Raw genomic sequence first — 20,091 nt, forward strand, 5'->3', positions numbered from 1 at the left:
ATAATTATTAATGAATTGTAAATTGAGTAAATTCTTATCTATACAAATGAAAATGTATAAATTTGGCATTTAAAGATATGCTGGCACCATAATAACTATTTAATAAAAAGTTAGGGAGCAATTTTTTTAGCTTCCAAATCATTTTTTGTACCCAATGACTGAATAAAAAAATCTACCAAGATCTAAAAATGGAGAATAATAGGCCCCGAGTCGTTTTAAAAATATTAAAAATCTTGTAAAGCATATTATTTGCCGAGAGTGAAGTTTTAAGAGACAATGAAAATGCGCAATTTTTATTAAAAGTGAAATTGTCTGTGCTTTTCAAGTTTATTTTTTATAGCAAAGCATTGTAAAATATAAAATTTTGTTTAAAGGAAGCCTCAATTACCAAAACTTTTGCTGTGCAATATCTTTTTACTTTTATCTGCAAAATCATTACATATTCGTGATCCATTCAGCAAAAGCTATTATTCAAGTTTTACAAGGAAGCTTTTGTTAACTTATAAACAAAACCTAAGCAATAAATTAGAACCAAATTTACCCTTTCAATGAGGATAAGCTTGGCTCTTATTTCATCAACTCCAATTATCTTCATCAAAGTCAAAGGGATATAAATTGAATGTAATGAAACAAGACCGTGCTCAATATAATTAAGTTGCAAACAAAACATTTTGTTAAAAACAAAAGCAAACTAAGTCGGAATAAACAGAGAGATCTTTGAAGATAATTCAACTTCAGTTTTTTTAAACTCTTTTTATATTCTTATTCAAATATTTTTAGCGCTCCAGGGATTTTTTTTATATTCCTCTTTTAACGATGAAAATTAAACAAAAAATTCTGGGAAGCCCCTGCGGGCGTCGCGCGAGTCTTTCTCGGGTTATTTACCCCGCGGATCAACAACGCGTTTCATTACGCGATAAAAGCCGAAGGAGAAGACGTTCCGGAACGCTCATTTCCGCCCGCGCTCTCTCTCTGCTGACACTTTTTTGCGTTGAGCCGCCCTCAGGGGCCGAGCGAGAGGAGTTGGAGTGCGAAAAGGGTTTTATTCAAACGGCCGGTTTTTCGCCCAATAGGAAAAGTTGGCCGAACAGGTGCCTCTTTAGGTGTACGTCCATTTGGACTAATGAATCATTCCTCAAAGCGCGCGCGTGTGGCAGCCAGGGGTGCGGAAAACCACCCGGAGCATCCCCCGCCTGCCACGCATCAATCCCGGAAATGTTTTTCTTTCTATTTCGAAAGCACCGGCGCTGAACAGGATGTTTCCATCAGGCCCCGAGTGAAATATTTAAACAGTACCGGGAAGCAGTCTTCTCTGCTCTGTGTATATGAATGTGTGCTTTTATTTTTATGTGGTCTATTTTCGATTCAGACCCTGCTCTAATGAGCGACAACTCCTTTTAGATCTTTTTATTCGGGCTGATCGATTGAACAGTTTTATTGACTTAGGGGGTTTCTCAATTAAAAAGAAAGGGTTACAATATAATATGTTTGTTTCAAATTGAAAAGCTTTAAATAGACATCCGGGGTTTGATTGACTTAATTGAGACATGAGGCAACCCTCAGTCATAATGTCATAATTTACGCAAGGGAAATGTCATTGTAAAATTAACTAAATAAACTACCACTTTTATCTTATAATTAGAAAATAAATAATTAAAAGTTCTATTTAAAACCTAAATTCATTAATCTGAATTTTAACATAAATGCATTTTCTCTCTACAAAAGAAAAATATCGATGAATTTTCCTTATGAAGAAAGTAAAGAGAGATTTATAATATAAAAACGTATTAACTTCAAATGATTCCGAAATTTGCTGGAATCAATAATATGATTGTTCAATCTTCAATTTCATCAAAATGTATTTTGCAATAAAGTACTCGAAGTTTGAAATAATTCTGCAATTCTCTGCAAACTTCAAGATTCAATTGTCTTTCAAGGGAAAAAAATTATACTGTATATTTTTAATATAATAGGAATTGCTTTTATATTTAATCAAATAAGCTTACTATGAAGTTAATAATTTCATCACATTTTCTTTATTGCGTTGCTAGTAGTACAAATAATTAAGATAATATCATCCTTAAGTAATCCCTTTAAAGATTATTGGTTTAGCTCTATAGTTGCTGTAAGGGAAAAATAATGGAAGAGAAGAAGCAATATTGACAAATAATAGTAGCTTTTTTTGTTGTTAACTAACCGAATTCAATATACTTAATAAATACGTTTGCAAATTAAGAAATTCCACAAATTCTTTGAAATTTTTTACTTAGTATTTTCTATCGTTTAATATAAAATTAACGATTTATTACTGCATTGTTATAAACCGGGTGGAAATTAATAAAACGCATTCCTTTCTCAATTTCGGCGCCGCTGGGAAATTTCCCATTCACGCGATGTGCTTTTGATTGAAATTTGCTTTCCTTTGATGTCGTCGTCGATATTGGCTGCGAGTGTAACAAAAAATTCATCATTTTCGCTCGTGTTGCAGGAAACATTTCGACGCTGGCCGTGCTGGATCGCGAGAGCAAACGAAGCTACTGGCTGACGGTGATGGCGCAGGACCACGGCGTCGTGCCTCTTCACTCGAGAATCGAGGTTCGTATAGAAGATCTGCTCGTCATTTTTCACTATTACTTTGGACGTGGCTACGCCGCTGCCGCCGCTTTAACGACGAGACGTGCCTGTTGTTTGTTTACGCGCCCATCTGTAATAATTTGACAAACGGAGGAACGTCCGGAATATAGCAGCCGGAACGTCAGAACCGCGGTGAAAAGAATAAAAAACAAAACTCAATGCCCGTCCAGGGTTTAGAGTGACGGCGCTGAAAGCCAGTTTGTTTACAAGTCAATGCTGATATTGCCTCACATTATATTTCGGAAGGAAATAGTCATTTTTTTATATCACGCGTTCCGTAAAAATTATTGCATTGATTAAAATGGAGAGGAAATTATTTCAGAGCTTTAAGACCAGTTCGTGCTCAAATTTCAGAAAATTATTAGTCTTTTTATGATATTTTTTTCTATGCTCTAAAAGATAATATGTGTTGTCATTTTTGTTACTGTTAATAGTAAGTAGAGCTATTATTTTCACTCAAAAATCAATTTAAGTCATTTAATTTTACTCAATAAACCATTCAAATAATTAAATTGTAGAAATTTAAAAATGTAACATAAGATTAGCAATGTGATTTTTTTTACTTTTTGTAATACAAATGATTTACATTAAACTCGAGTTTTTAAAAGATGCTTTAATTTGGAAAAAAGAATTTTATATAATACTAGTTGTCCTCTTCCATGTTTTTAAAATTAAAATTAAGTACATTACATAAAACAATGTTTATTATTATTGTGCTTTAAAATTTTAATAATTTATGAAATATATTTACTACATATTGAATCCTGTTATTATAATAAAATAGAAAATTTTTAAATTAATAAACACATCTATTGATTGATATAATATTTGTTTTGTATACAGGTGTAATTTATAAGCTGTTCATAAATTATTTTTAGCACAGTTTTTTTATTGGTATAAAGGTACATTCATTGCATCTTTCTGAATAGATATTAATTTAAAATAAATATTATCTTATCACTTTTACTGGAGCAATTGATAATAAGATAGTGAGTTTAAAATATAGTTACAAATTGTGTTTATTAATGTACCACCGGGCATTCTAAATTATAAGTGTAAATTATAATTTATCAAAATTTATAATTATTGATGCGTTTCATATGTACGTCTCAAACAAATCCAACTATAACCACTTTTTAATGTGGATTGTTAACCAATTGCAAGAATTCAAATTAATTATCACATTTTCTGGACCAAACAATTAAAAAATAAGAGAAGAAATGTTTGGACTTTTGTCACTCCATAAAACATGATAAACCGCATCTGAAATTCCATACATAAACGCCAGTTATCAAAGTTTAGGGACGAGTTTTTCTTTCCTAATGAATCAAATGACCCCACATTGAACTTTTTGAAATGCTCGCCGCGTTTCTCACGAGCACACCAACCAAACTTTCCTCCACGTGTTCACAGTTAGGTGTCAGGTCAGGATTATACATGCACACATTATGTAATAAAAGCGGCGGCTCATAAACCTCTGTGAAATGTATTCCAGGTGTACGTGGAAGTGGTGAATGTGAACGACAACACGCCTCTGACCCTGCAGCCGGTTTATTACCCGAGCATTCCCGAAAACTCGCCCGCCGGCCAGGAAGTGATAACTCTTGAGGCGCGCGACGACGACCTCGAGGACCAGCCGCCGCCGCTGCTGTTCCGCATCACGGCCGGCAACGCCGAGAGCTTCTTCACCATCGAGAACGGTCAGTTTCAAATTCATATATCTATTCTAAAAATATTTGACCACACAATGGAAAATACGACCTCGCCACTTTTTTTTAAAGACGATTGCGATTATTTTAAATTTTTTAAATCTTCAAATAGATGCAAATATTAAATTGATAACAGGAAAACAATTTTAAAGTGCAGGGAAAAACTAAAAATATATCTGAGCAAATTTAAATTTTTAAAACAATGTTCATAAAAACATCAAACTGCGTGGAACATCCAAAAGCAGTTAAGCTGATATTGTTAATTATAATTTTTGCCACTTAATCTTTTTTAATTTCATTTTGCAACGATTGAAAATGTAGAAAGCGTCATTTTTAACACGCCATACGCTTTTCTGTTCTTAAAAGTTTCATTTAAAACTTCAAAAATCTAATACAGAAAATATGTGATCCAGGAAATTAAAATTGCACATTCAAAGCAAAAAGGCAGTTTTCTCATTAATTAACAAAGAAAATAATAATGACCGTTAAATTTGAAAATTTTTCTCTATAATTTTTCTTTAATATTGTTTTTTTGAAGAAAAAAAACACATGCAATTTTGAATGAAAGTGTTTTAACCTTTGGAATTATTAAATCTACATTACAAAAAAATAATAATAATAATAATAGTCGTTTCTTTGGTTTCTCTTCTCAAAAATACTATGTTTTTTTATCAGAACTAATTGAAATATTTAATTATCATAGTTATACATGCCTTTTTTCATTAAACAATCGCGGTTGCAAAATTTGAGATCAGAGATCACGTTCAACGTTGGTGGCTGATCGACTCGGGAGTAATTAGCATGCGACGAAGTCAAATATTTGCCAGGTCTTTATATTCCATTTCGCTAAAGTCTCTCTCTCTCCGTGCTCTCTCCATCGATTTGCGTAATATTGCGCCCGGGAAAGTTTTCATTGGAACGTTCAATAAATGAACATCTTCTTCAAGTTTCTTTCCAACTCATATGCATATTGGGCGAAGAGAAAAAGAAGAAAGAGAAGCACGAAAGTGTTATGGCCGCGAATTATCATTTCTGTTCTTGTTATTGCTGCAGAGAGCGCTCGGCCTTTTCTCCCCTGGCAATTTCCACACCTGCAGAGATCAAATGACAGAAAAAAAGAAATGAAACCTCATATAAAATTTGCAATTTCAGCAGGGGTGGAATTAAAGCTGATGAGATTTTGTTGCAGAACTTTGCGGAACCAAATATTTCTAAATGAAACAAAATTGCCACATTTAATTATAATCATGAATTATTTATTATAATTTGCTTAAAAATTGGTGAATACATGCGAGGAAAACATTTTGAACATTTATTTTGGAGGTACTGGAGTCAGCATTTAAATTAAGGTTAAAAAAAACTATTTGTAAGAAATGTCTGATTTTAATTTTGTAAACCTTTGGAGATTTTTTTTTACTGCAATTTATTTTTTCACAGTTTTAGTTTCTTTTTTGCCGTCAAAACTTATAAAAATTTTCGAACTTGTTTTAAATCTCAATATTTGGAAATGTGAAAATCTTCATGTATCACTATTTATGATAAAGATAAATATCTAACTGGTGAAATTGACTCCCACTGATTGACTGGCCGAAAAGCCAGAGTTGGTGTTTACTTAAGAGGCAGTTAGGCCCCTATGTAGTTAATAGGCCAATATCAGTCTCCTGTCGACAATGGAGGGTCACAGCCACTTGTGCGACCCCAAAGTCGAGAGACGACTTATCGGCGGCGCAGAGGAATCCGCCAGCGCAGGTGCCACCGGAATTTGAATAATCTCACCGTCGTCGGTAGTGCAGACGAGAGATTGGCGAACACAAGTTAAAAGCATCTGCCTGCCGAATGTGCTGTGCAGCAAAAGTCTGTCACAAGTCAAAAGATTAGGGATTTGGCAAAAAGTGAAAGTTTTTTTTAAGTCTTGCTACTTGCTGAAAGTACATACATAAGTTTTTATGAAAGAAATCAAGAGTATTTTTCTGTCTTTGAACGTCATTTGACAATGTAAATTTATAATTATTCGCAGATTGATTTGAATTAAATAAATCATCTTATATTGTTTATTTCTTTCTTAAACATCATATTATATAACTTAAAAGTACAATGTTAAGTTTTCCATTAATTTTCATTTCATCTCAGCCAGGAAATTTAACTTTGGCCTAAAGTTTAGTTTCTAGTTTCGATTTGTATCTTAACACAATTTGATTGTAATGAATTCCATTTATTAAGTTTCTATACTAGATTTTTTTTCCGGGATATAATTAAATTTTTACATCTAAATAAAAATATTTAAAATCCATTTTAGACAAAAAATTAGGACGATCACAAAAAATTTTTAATATAAACAGTTAAATTAATTCAAATAAAAAACTAATTTAAATAAAATAATTATTATAAATTTATGGAATTAAATACCACTCAATTCTTATATTTTAATAGATTTTTTGCTTTTAAAATTAACAAAAAAGTATTTATTTGCATTAACTTTTTTGTGAAAAATGTGAAATTAAAATTCTAAAAAACACTCGGTTGGTGTCTTATCATAAGTTTCGCGTTCATTGGTGGTTCGGATTTAGCCGAATATTGTGGCCCACGTCGTAAATTTTGCGGTCGTGTATCTAAATAATACGTGTGTACATTGCGAAACAGTCATCGATGGGTGTGTGTGCCGGTCGGTCGCTGATTATTCGGCACTAATTATTGCGGCGCGCGCGACTTTGCGGCTCCATTAGGGACGCACCTGGGCTCGTTCGTTGAGCCCGGCGGCGGGCGTCGGAGTGCACTGGGTCCACACACATCTTGGGACGCATATATTAATATCCAGCGGCAGCACCGGCTTTGCATTATGGACCGGGCCGGCGTGACCTGAGCGCTGAATTATGAATCTCCAGTGCAGAGCCATCAGCGGCGGGCGGGCGGCCGCAGCCAGATTCCCCCTCGCCACCCCTCCGCCTACCCTATCTACCTGCCCGCGTGATTAAAGTCGGCAGCACAATGGGCATGTTTTTTCCTCCATTCCACCCTATATCTCGGAGAGAGAGAGAGAGAGAGAGAATCTGCCCCGCTTGACAGCGTTTTTGTCCCTTTTTGAAGCCCTTTCTGTACGCCTAGAGTATAATAAATATACATTCCCTATGAAACCAAAAACGACGTCGTCACTTTCCGGGAAGCCATAGAACAACATAATCGCACAAATCGTGTGGCCAAGTATGTTTTTTGCAGTAAGGATTAATTTAGCGTTTACTAATTTCCTTGTTTACCGGTTTATAAGTTATAACCGAATTTTTTTCATGGCGTTTGAATTAAAACTTTTACTCCGTAAGTTAATGTCAAAACCTAGTCAAAATACTCCATTAAAGAACCATTTACAAGATAAGACATGCATGATTTGCTCTTTAAGTGCCTGATTGTAGATAAAAAATTTTTTAGATTACCAACTTCATTATAAAATGTATGTGTTTATTGCATAGGAAATCAAGTTGAATAGAAAATCAACACAACATAATATCATCTTTTGTTGTTTGCTTAGTAGTTTTATGTCGAAATTATTGGTTTGTAATTTTTTATTATTATATTTCTTATTGTTGTTCCGAAATGAATAAATTATTAATAAATAATAAAATTTAATGCCTGTCAAGCGCCATTTGGGTATCCGGTATCCTCCATTTACTTTATCAATATCATATTTAATACAACTCAATCAAAGAGCATAATTTATAAAATTCAATAACTAAATTGTAAGTTGCTAACATATACTGATAAATATGGAATTTCTTGAGTAAAAAGAGAATTTTTATTGAGAACAAAAATTTAAAATAAAATATTAAAATAAAAATTAGATTAAGAATAAAATAAATTAAAAACACAATCGTATAATTGCACACAAAAATTAATATATTTGATACCAAAATTTTGTTTAGAAAAATGCATGTTTGACTACATTTTTTAAAATTTAATAATTTTTAAGATCGTCTCATCTTTCAGATTTCCAAATAAAAAATACATTTTGCAATAATCATGCAATTAACTAATATTGAAAATTTCATTCAATAATTTGAAAAATATTTAGTTAAAACATTCATTCATACCATCCATTGCTGGCCATAAATCTGCCGCACACGGTAATCATCTCGTCAAAACAATCGACTTCCACCATGAGAGAGCGGCCGAGAGTTAAATTGAAATTAATGCCGCGCTCCCTGGAACGAGACCCTCGGGGCTGAGCGGCGCTAATGGTGAGCGGAATTAAGAAATCAGTCAGAAAAAGTGAGCACTCTCTCGCGTTAGGGCCTTAATTTAAAGCGCCATTATTTCTCCGCCTCGACCGTGCCCAGAATTTGAATATTCTAATTCGGAGTGGAGAGGCGGCTTTGGTGTGGGTGCCACGACGAGTGCGAGAATCGTAAATTCCTTATCGCCTTATGCTGGTGCGGCCGCCGCGGAACACGACGAGACGCCGGCTTGTAATTAAAAGGGACACGAGATAAAAAGTCGACCAGCGCAGCTTCTCTAATTACCAGGAGAGACGAGACTGAATTTTCTTATTTTTCTTACACGGCTGCCACGTTAATGCTACATGATGATATTTCTAATGGATTTGACACATTCGCATTCTGAGCCATCCGTTCAGCACCGGCTTAATTTTTTTATGAATGGCCTATACTATACTTCAATATGAAATCTTTTTATTTTCAAATTCATTATTTTATCTTCTGCATTATTTTGGAAGATTTCTAAACTAATTAGGACAGTAAGTACTATAGACATTAGCAGAGTTAGGTTTTGGTCGATTTTTACAGTAATTTTTTTGCAAGGAAATTTTTCATTACATAGAATTCCAATTAAAAATTGCGGCAATATCACATGTTTGTAAAGCAGTAAAATCTTGCTTGCAACTTTGAATTATAATCATTATAAAAAGTGATCAAAACTTTTCTTATAGTTAGATAATTTTAGTGCTAGTGTTCATTAGGTGTCCAAAATTTAACCCTGTTGAGATGTAATTAATTTTTTGGAGGGAAACATTAAAATTTTTGACAAAAAAGGCGTCAACAGTAGCAAGCCTTTGATAAAATTTTGGAGATCAAAAAGACCCCATGCGCTGCAATGAGCCTTAAATTATTATGAGTTTTGATTTATCGGCATCTTGTCAAAAAACGTATTCGGATTTTTTGTTTTCAATTTGTAGGTTACAAGATGTCACTTTAACATTTTACAAAGTCAAGTGTAAAGAAAATTAATCATTCCTCTTTTTGTAGAAGCTTTTGCCTTATTTTCACACCACTAATAAGATTCATGGTTCGGTTTAATTAATCTAATTAAAGTGTAGCTTAACCAACGAAAAATATCAGACAATTTATCAATGAATTCTTGTTTCTTCTCTTTTTTTTTTAATTATTGCCAATTTTTCTGGATCAAAATAAATAAAATTATGACGATTTTTCTCTCTATGTGACAAGATAAAAAATTGTGAATATTAATTGGATGTTGTTAAATCTATGCCGCTTTTGGGTCTTAACTGCACATTACCGCTTTATTTCCTCCTGGGCGAAAAAGTAGCGCCGGCTGCGGCGCCTGCCTTCGAGATTGGCTAAATTGGTGAATAATGGAGAAGTCTAATGGAATTCCTGTGCGTCTATTCGTCTCGGCGGAAGTGTGGCCGCGGGCTGCCTTGTCGGTAGCGTTGCTTTGCTCCGGCGGCGGCGGCGGGCGCATCACAAAGCGCTCCTTGTGTTTATCTTGCTTCGTTAGCGAGCGCTTCTCCATTCAACCCGCCCGCCCGCCCACCCACCCACCTACGTGCAGTGTGTGTGCAATGGAATAAAATCCCGGCTGCCAAGTGCGAGACCGCCGGTTTTGATTGCTTTTAATTAGTTTGACAACTGCGGTAATTACTTGCTTAATTACAAAGCCGCAGAAATGTGCATTCGCGACGAATCCCGTATAATGGATGGATGGGGGCGTGCGCGGTTGTGTTATTTACAGGTGCGTGTTTCGTGATGCGAGAGGGAATCGATCGCAGCTTTCTGCCTTGCAAATTTGCGCCTCGCGAGTGGATCAAAACATTCAAATTCAATTAACGCGAGTAAATTTACGCAATTCTCTTCCGTCACGTGGAAATTACACTCCGTTGACATTCCTAATGGCCTAATGGGTATAAAATTATAAAATAAGTTCATCGCCTATGTTAAGATAGATTTGAAGGAAAAAATAATTACACAATAATCGCAAATAGGCGACGTTTTTAAGAAGTATCGAAAAATTTAATATATTAAATTAAAATTAATATAAAAAATTTTGGTTAATTGTTAGCAAATATCGTGAAAATGCATTCATATTTTATTGAGTTTGTAAGTTAATTTTCATCAAATGCATTAGGATAAACAATACAAATTATATTTTGTCAAATAAATTCATATTTCAGTTGGAATATAATTCATGTTAATTGAATCCTTGATGGATTATTCTTCGAGACTTAATAGTGCTTTTGCTCACGTTGAAAGAAAGAAAAAATACAGTATTCTTTTTTTACTCGTGCAGGAGAGAAATCATAAATAATGGCTGCAGCCGAAACATAATATGATAACAGGATATTGTTTTTCCTTTAGTTAGAGAACTTAGAAACGGTAACTGGATGGTGAGCATTCGTTCGTAGCAAAGTGTTCGAAATTGAGGATTCAAAATTTAGGGAGGGTGCTATGGTAAGGACCTTTACGATGAAAATAGTCACAATCCAAAGACGCATTGCTGGTTATGGTAGTGAGAAATCATCTCAGGAATAATTGCTGAGAAAGGCACTGGATCAATAATTGAAAACTATTTATTGACATGGCACAAACTCTAAATTGATCCTTTTCCAATAACCACACAAAAATGTTTGGCATGTAATCCACTTGTTTAAAAATATATGTGTCATTTTTGAGCATACAAATACATTTATCACAATTTTTTTTCCACAATTGTTTGATCTGAACTTAATTTATATTTGCGTGCGAATTATAACATCAATGAGGGTTTCATTCAAATGTAGACAGAGTTATCATTCCAATGGTCTGCAGCATTGAAGGGGTTTAGAATTAAATTTATTTTAATATTATACGATTTATTTAGAAACATAAACTAGTAGGATCTTTAAGAATATTTTATTAAATTTATTTGATGTCATTTTTAGAATTTCCATGTTTCACTAAAATGAGACTAAAACGTTGCCCTCTCTTTCATGCCTTTTAAAATCGACCAATGTTCTTTTGGGTGGTCTATTCATCACCATAAGGCCATTTAATATACTTGTCTTCCATTTCTCCATTAGATTCAACTCCTCCAACTATAATTAAATTTAATGCGCTCAAATAATAGTTCAGATAGAAAGTGAGAGTCATTCCATCACCATTATACACGAGAGGGGAAAATGGTTCAAAACCATAACGCGCACTTCTGACACGTTACTTACTTTCGACCCCATCATCTATCAAAGCAATCTTGGACCGCTCCATCGGAAATAATATAAATTAATTACTTAGGCTTGAGACGAGAAAGTAAGTAAGAAGTTCTTGTTGTTGTCATCTTCTCTCTAAGCCCACTTCATATAATATTTAATCTCGCAGGAGCTCTTCTCACGGTCCTCTCATAATTGTAGTGGGATTGCGTCATTTTTGTGTGTGTATGTGATACATATAAAATGTGAGTCTGCATGCGGAGCACGTTTCGCTTTATAAATAGACCTCTTTTCATCGCTGCGAAAACATACGTATATATTTTCGGAGGTCGGGAGTTGTTGCGAAAAAGCGGCGTACACAGACAGTACGTTGCTTTTTGCACCGCGAGCATCATTGTCCGGAACACGCGGCGTGTATTATTTTCCACCTGTGTGTGTTTGTACATATTTCGTGACGTGCACCTCGCTATACATTCGGAATGTTCTTTTTCACCGGCGGCGGTATTTAATTAAAAAAGTCTTGCCGTGGCAAGCAAACTTTCCTCCTCCTCCGTCCGACGAGTATGGATGAAAAACTTTGTGTATTCTTTTCTTCTGGCAGCACCACCCGAGAGTTATAATAGATTGTCGTCAGTGGTGCACACCCCGAGTAAACAGGCCTCTTTCTCTCTTCTTTCCCCTCCAAACGATGCGTTTTCCACCCTGCGGCATCCGATGCTGCAGGAAATTCCAACCGGTGTGCGTTTTAAATATTCAATCATCGATCCGCACGTGCGAATAATAATGAACGCTCTTCTTCCGGGGAGAAATTTTTTTTTCGTGTATCAACAAATTGGTTTTAACGTTGGCATTTTCTCTGTTGCAGGCACCATTCGCACCACGGGACGAAAACTGGACCGCGAAAATCAGGCAGAGCACATCCTCGAGGTAAGTTTGATTGCCGATTGGCATTTATTATTATTATTTTTTATGCATCACGTCACTTGGGTGAATATTTTCACCAAACAATTTCAAGAAAGCAATTTACAATTATACATAAAATCTGGAATGATAATTACAAAATTGTTTTTGTATATTTATAAAAAAAATTTAGCAAACGTTTTGCAATGATAAGAACGGCACTTGTTGAGAAGGAAAATTTGAATTTTTGGTCCAAAAAACATAACCATAAGCAGACATTTTGCTGAATCTTCCATGAACAAAAACATGCCATTCACTGCGGTTCTTTGCATCAAGGTCAATATAAAACGAAAATTATGCATACAAAAATTTGTTTATATATGCAACTTTATGAATAAGCAAAATATATAAATTATCATAAATAGACTAAATAATAATAAGTGAATTTTCCTTTGCATTCCCAATTGAGGCCAAGAACTTTTCTATTGCTATTATTATTAATATTATTATATTATTATAATAATGTTTGTGCATCTAAATGTTAGTTTAGGTTTGATTGGGCAGTGAATATTGTTTATTTTAACTACTGCGTACATTCTAAATATCTCAATCATCATGAATTTAGGCTCTGTAGTTAAAAAATTAAATAATAGTTTACTATAGGCACAGGCAAAAACAGATTTTTTTACAACTTGAGCAGCTGATTTTATCAATTGTAATACATTTTTGTTGCTTTTGTCTCTCTTCAGTATAAAATAATTACTTTTTCATAAATCATAAAAAACAATCGTCATAATTTTTCTAAAAATAAACTAGAAATAATTCAATTAAATAATATTGATTTGAAGTCATTGTCAATCTAGAATTCATGTTCGTTTGATATTAAATCAATCTTGAACACAAAAATGGAGAAAAATTATTGTGTTGAGTACATAAATTAGCAAAATTACCAGTACAAAATGATAATAATGTAACTTTGTTTAATTCGATGACTAAAAAGTCTTCTGCTGAATTAATGAGGTCCCGAATAATGAGGAGAGGTTTCCAGAAAATTATATCTGAGCTGCTCGTCGGGTGGTTAATTAAGGCGCAGGCCAGACTGAGTGAGTGAAGCTCGACGAGCGCGAATTTCTCTCGCAAGACAAGATCTTGGCATGGCTGCCGCCGAGAGACAGATTTACTGGCGGAGACAATAGGGGGTGACTGCAGTCGAAATTAATTTTAATGGGGCTTGCTTAGGCGTCTTTGACGATGAAAAATGAGTTTTTGACGTGCTCGCTGCAAATTAAAATTGACCAGCTTGCTGGAAGAATGACGCATGTGTGAGCGCAAAGTGCCGCGCGGAAAAAGCGAGAGATGAAATTTCGACAGAGAAGTCTTCATTAATTTCACTTTTGCTCGCGCAAGACCGTTAAAAACGTTATAATGGGGCCGCACGCATTTGCATAACGATGATCAAATTTCGCATTTGCTCCCGCGTCTGTTTTTTCGCTTCCCAATTTTCTGAAATTTTTTGCAGAGGCAGAGAGAAATTTATTCCGTTTGCTTACTTTTCAATTGAAGCCTGTTGATTTTATCTTTACAGGGAATTCATTTCAAAAACGAGAGGTTGCGTATGTAGTTTGCAAAGTGGAAAGGAAAATTAACTTTGTTATTTTACTGTGAAATAAGCACCATGTGGAAAATGAAAAATATATAGAAAGTTATTGATTCGCATTCAAAGCAGATTGTTCCACGTATTTTATTTTTCTGCGAAACAATCGCAAACATTCAATCAAATCTAAATTGCTAATTGATTTGCGGAAATCCATGAAGCACTTCTGATGAAATGGTAATTAATATTGAATTTTCATGTATCTGAGTATTTATTTGTGAGCAAATACCGGGAAAAAAAATGTGAAAGTTGAGAATTTTAGTAAGCATCGGTTCGTTTTTATGTCCCAATATTATTATTTTCCAGTTTTTTTCCTCAAATATGTGAAGTGTATAATTTGAGCCATTTATTGACCTGATTTAATGAAAAAAAATGGCGTATAATATTTTGCTGTAATTAATACAATTTAAATTCTTAAAACGCTTATAACAATACTGAACCACATAATGGTTAATCGAATTAGTGTCTCAGCTACGGGAAAAATTTAATATGAACATTTACCTGAATAACAACACAAATTTCAACGAATTAATTTGTTATCTTTACAAATATTTGCATCAATAGCGCGATCTGGGAACTGCAAACAGAGAATTAGCAAATCTAAGAATTGTTGTGTCTGTCTTGTTTTTTTAGAAATGCTGAAAAGAACATAAAAAGAGTAATTTGTGTTTTGTGGGATTGAAAGAACGTGCTATCATCCGGTTTCATTCCTTTAAATTACATTACATAGAAGCCGCCTTTTCTTGGTTCCGTATTTTTATAAGAACTTTTTCCGTTGGAATTTTCCCTGCGGTCGATTTTCCCGCTTGTTTTTTTCCCACCGCGCAGTGCTATTTTTTCCTGCACACGGTTATGTATCATCTGATACACATTTCGGAGCCACAAAAGCTTTTCGCGCCGTGCTGGTCTTTCTCTCTTTTTACTGCCGACACCCATTTGACAACGATGTGAAACACAAATGATTGCTGGGATGTTTTGATGTTTACACTACGATTATTAGCAGGCTCGGGTGGGTGCACTCGTAGTTCTTTCGCCGCAAGCACCGGCCAGGGCTGCCGGACCCGGATCGATCTTCCTCTCGACCAAATAAACCGACACGAGAAGAGAGAAGGCCGCGACCGAGTGAAAGATAGAAAGGGGCCGGTGTTGCATTGTAATGGTTTTTTAAAACCCAATCGCAACAAAGGCTTTCGTTCTTTCTCTTTCTCTCTCTATTTATTCGCACGGGCTTTGTTTGTTTCGTCTGGGTCATTGGCGGCTCTTTTTCTCTCTCATAAGTCACTCCACCGCCGACGACGAATCCTTCCAACTTAATCCGAATCGTCGCGCTTTTTGCCGGGCGTCGGACAAAAAACGACCGTCCTGTCAAAACAGTTTACACTTATCGTCCGATTGCGGCTGTTTATTGCTCCAAGTTTTTTCGCTCCGCTTCTTTTATATTTATCTCGGACCACTTTTGAAATGCAATCGATTTTGTTTGTATACACGTTTGCCGAGAGGAAAAAATATTCCCCAAGGTGAACTCTTTTGTTTGCTCCGGGGATGGAAAATCTTGCCGGCGTTTCCTTTGCAATTGAAACTGCTCGCGCAAAGAAGTTCAGTGCGCGGATTATGTGCAAAAATCGATGCGCTGTGCTGTTCATTTGTCCGACTGCTGGGAATCCTGAGTTTGCAAAAGTTTTTGTACCGCAGATGTTTATTACATATTCAAAACCAAATTTATTACCAAAGTTTGAATCATGAACAAAAAATAAATTTATACACATTTTAAGTCAATTTATTCATATTTCATTTTATAAACTTGATGAATACCATAAATATTGATGAATTTACTTTGTTGACTCTAATGATCCTGAAAAGGGTTGTTCTTGCAGTCAGTCTCGAAAATTTGCAAACTTGACAGAGAATTTACATGATTTTTACCGAAGTGATAAACTTAGCAAGAATTTCTCCAGCAAGAGATGGCAAAGAATACATTTGTATGCCTTAAATCAAAATTTTATTATATTCACACGAAATTAAATAAAATTTAAATTGATAAACCTTTTTTTTCAATCTATGAATTAATTTGAAAACTTACAAAAAATTCTGTTATAACAAAAAATTCATTCTCATGATTCTGAAAATGGATTGGGTCGTTCGGATTTGATGTCTGAATTTGACATTTATTTTAAATATGTCAACCTTTTTTAATTTTTATACTATTTTGAGATTTTTTGTGATTGTTGTTGCAAAAATATACTATTTTAATTTCTTGTTGAGGCAAAAACACTCGCTAAAATTATTTTATGATTCTTTTTCTTAGGATATTTTCAGAAAATAATTTGTACCTAAAAAAAATGCATTTGAAAAAATATCATTAACTTGTAAAAATGGAACGAACTTACTCAATTTCTGTAATTCTACATCAACTTTTAAAATGAACTTAAATTTCTTTTGCATTCACTTGCTATATTAAAAAAATTTATTGCTAAAATTTTCTATTTTGGGCCGCATCACTTTTAATAAATTTAAAATCGGTCTTGGTCGCCCAACAAGAAACAAGACAAATTATGCTTCGCGGCGAACGGAAGCAAAGCTCCCGCGCTCGTCATTTTCTCTCCCTTGGCAATTCTTCGCAGCAATTCCATTTGCGCGAGCCATCAGCATATTGGGTTCCCGCCGCGGTTCTCGCTCTCTCTCTCTGGGTGTGCAGTTCCCACCGGAACTCGGCAACCCTAAGTGCTGTAATGAATTTGGCGCGCGACAAAAAGTTCTCGCCTTACACATATGCGCTCTCTTCGGTGAGCGCAGTAATATATCTTGGCGTTCCACTCTAGCCGGCGAGAGTATTTAAGCGCCGCCGCGCACCGATGGCAGTGTTGTGTGACGAACGTGGGTGCTAAAAGCAGGGGTGGGTGACCTCTCGTAATGCCAGCCGAGGGGATACAAGACGGGCCAGGTGCGTCTTCCTTCTTATACGTGGCCCGCCTTCAGCCATTTATTTATCGCCTCTTGAAATTTAAAGCCTCTCAAATATCGCTTAAATTACGGCTCGACCCTTAATGAAAAGTGGGCCTCGCACTCACCACCCCCCAACCGCCCTCTGCTCCGTTCAGGTGGGCGCATTTCCTTGTGCTACTCCTGATTTTTCAGATGAAATTGAGAAATTTTACGTTCTTTCTAAAGAAGAATAAATTTTCAAAGTTAATTGTTGAAGTTTTATATAGCTTTTGACAATCGGAGAATCCCAAAAGGTTATCATCATTTCTAGATTAACATAAATTTTTCCCACAACGCTTAATATAGTAATAATGTTTTTACTTGTCGAATCATAATTTTCATAACGCCTCAAAATAATTGAAAGAATCTAAAACGAAAAAGTTGTGCATCCCAAGTATTCCTGAATTATCTTCATAATTGATTCATTGGTATGTGCACAATATTATTTATACACTATTTTAAAGCAATTTGTATCTATAATTCTGCTATAATTACAATTAATTCAACTTTTGTTTAAAATAAATTAACCTAAAGGAACGTAATACGTTTTTTTATATAAATGCAAAAAATAAAAGCTATGATTAATTATTTTTAAAATTTTCATTAATAATGTGCAAAACTATGATTATATTTATATGCGCGTTTAAATCTTTTATTAGAGCTGTGAAAATTTTTTTACATAATAAATTGTTCAAAGCTTTGATATTAAATTTTAATTGCACAATATACGACTCCTCATAATATTTTGAGAAGAAATAAATACTTCACAAGGAATATTTTAGAAGAGGGGCACCTCGTTTTTTTAAAATTTATTTTGCAAATTCTACTACCCTTGACCACTTCAGAACGGCCAATAATTGTTTCCAAATTTGGATTCTTCCTCTCTTCTCACATATAATTTTAGTTAAAATAGAAAGTTGAAGATATTAGAAAAATATTTCCACAGTGGACACTGTTGTTCCTTATAAATTTTATAATGGTTTTTTTTTCTTTTGTGAAAAACAAGGCTAAAATGAACAAAAATTCCAGAGACCTCAAGTGTATTGCAAAATGTGTACAAATTTTCAACAAAATCGGGGCTCCTCATCTCAATTACATAATTTGTCAGCATTTTTTTTTTAATTGTCATTTTGGAATTCTTGTCTTTTGTATAAACTGTGATATCAAAAGTTTGACAGTTTTAATCTTTGCATTCAGTGCAAAAATTTAATTGCTAGAGAAAGGGTGGAGTAAGGAAATGTGTGTGTGCACTCGAGAGAGGTGAGGGCAGGCATGAGCTTGCTCTCAAGGGTTTGTCAAACAGAGAACCTGCCGCATTCGTGTACGGAGCAGCGACTTAATTGGAAAACTTCTACTCTCGCGCGCGCGACTCTTCGGATATAATACTTAAAGAGCCCGAAGACCGCGGTAATTGCCGGCTTTTGAATAAATCCGCAAAGTTTTTATTCCTCTCTCGCGATGTACACGTTTTCCACGCAGGCCCTTTTGCACCAACGTGTGTCTGCATATTATTTATTTAAGCTCTCGAAAAGTGGCTAAACGGGTGTGTAACGAACAAAAACTTTTATATGTATAATATCTATGGGGGTAAATGCGCGGTCGAGGAAACAAACTAAGCCCCTTGGCAATAGTTTGCGTAGCTCGCGCAGGTCTTTCTCTCTCGTATTCTCATCGCCGGCGCAAATTAGCAAACTTTTTATTGTTCTGCGGGCAGCTTTTCGCGCCGCTCTGCAGTTCCGTTTTGCCCTTAAGTACACGGTATGTTACTCGGTGCTCGACCCTGCTCGGTGCTCATTCTTTTCATAAGTCGCCAACTTTTATAATGAAACTTTTCCAAGTTTAAGTATAAAAAAATTGCGGCGCTCGAGGACAATGGATTAATAAATTGGTTTTGATATATAAAGTGTTAAGTCGCGGTTGCAAAGTTTCTCGGCAGCAAAAAAACTGGCATTTCCGCCGCCATTGTTGCGTCCGGTGAGTTTTCATTAATCTTTTGGCCGCGCAAACTTTTTCGCCACTTTATGAAGTGCTGCGGCGAAATATTTATGTGCAGCACCGCCGAACGTGCGAAATCGTTTTCTGCTGCGGTGTAAAACCCAAATCACCGGCGCCTTAGAATAAAAATTGGCTGCTGACTTTGCACCCTCTGCGATTCATCCCTCGGTGAAAATTTCACTCGCAATTTCCTGCTAAATCTCTGGCTGTTTTTCCCACTCGCTCTTCGTCGGATGAAATTGAATTTTACGACCCCTCAGTCGCTTAATCGAAACGCGGCGGCGGCTGCTGCTGCTGCCTGTTTGTGTAACGAGTTCCTAGTTTCGATTTGCACAAACTTTTCCGCCTAAATCACTTTAAAGTTGGCGCGATGGACGCCCGCCCAGAAGCTACGTTTCCCTATGTTGCGTGAAAAGTGATCTAATTTTAGTTGAATTTGATTTCAACACGGATTAAATTATATACAGAATGGCTAGATTGAAGTTAAGTTGGATGAGTTTAGAAAAGACAGAAAAAGATACATAGTTGCTTTGATAATTACGTAATTATGTGAAACACAAGAAACCTTTCTTCAAAATTAGAGTGATGAAAGCAGATAATTATTGGAATAGAACAGAAAATTGACTCTAAACATTAATTTTTAATATTAAAATTTGAGTGATTTATTAAAAAAACAAAAATAAATAAATCTTCAGGGTTTCCTTTGGAAATTTCTCGGTTTTTTTTTTACTGGGGAACAGAGATTTTCTTAATATTTTCTATTCTTTTACTAATTCCGGTGCCAAAATTTG

At 35.1% G+C, this 20,091-nt stretch overlaps 1 protein-coding gene across 5 annotated transcripts in view; it reads left to right on the forward strand.

Annotated features, from left to right (window-relative positions):
* LOC132201559 (fat-like cadherin-related tumor suppressor homolog) overlaps positions 1–20,091 on the forward strand; it is a 110,069-nt gene that overhangs the window by 57,980 nt on the left and 31,998 nt on the right. For all 5 annotated transcript variants that reach the window (XM_059627790.1, XM_059627793.1, XM_059627791.1 and 2 more), the window contains exons 4-6: positions 2,489–2,595; positions 4,130–4,334; positions 12,635–12,696. In XM_059627790.1, the coding sequence (XP_059483773.1) occupies positions 2,489–2,595; positions 4,130–4,334; positions 12,635–12,696 (374 nt within the window). The remainder of the gene's footprint in view (positions 1–2,488; positions 2,596–4,129; positions 4,335–12,634; positions 12,697–20,091) is intronic.

Source organism: Neocloeon triangulifer, unplaced genomic scaffold (assembly GCF_031216515.1).
Source record: "Neocloeon triangulifer isolate White Clay Creek 2 clone unplaced genomic scaffold, ASM3121651v1 ptg000014l, whole genome shotgun sequence".
NCBI classification, from domain to species: domain Eukaryota; kingdom Metazoa; phylum Arthropoda; class Insecta; order Ephemeroptera; family Baetidae; genus Neocloeon; species Neocloeon triangulifer.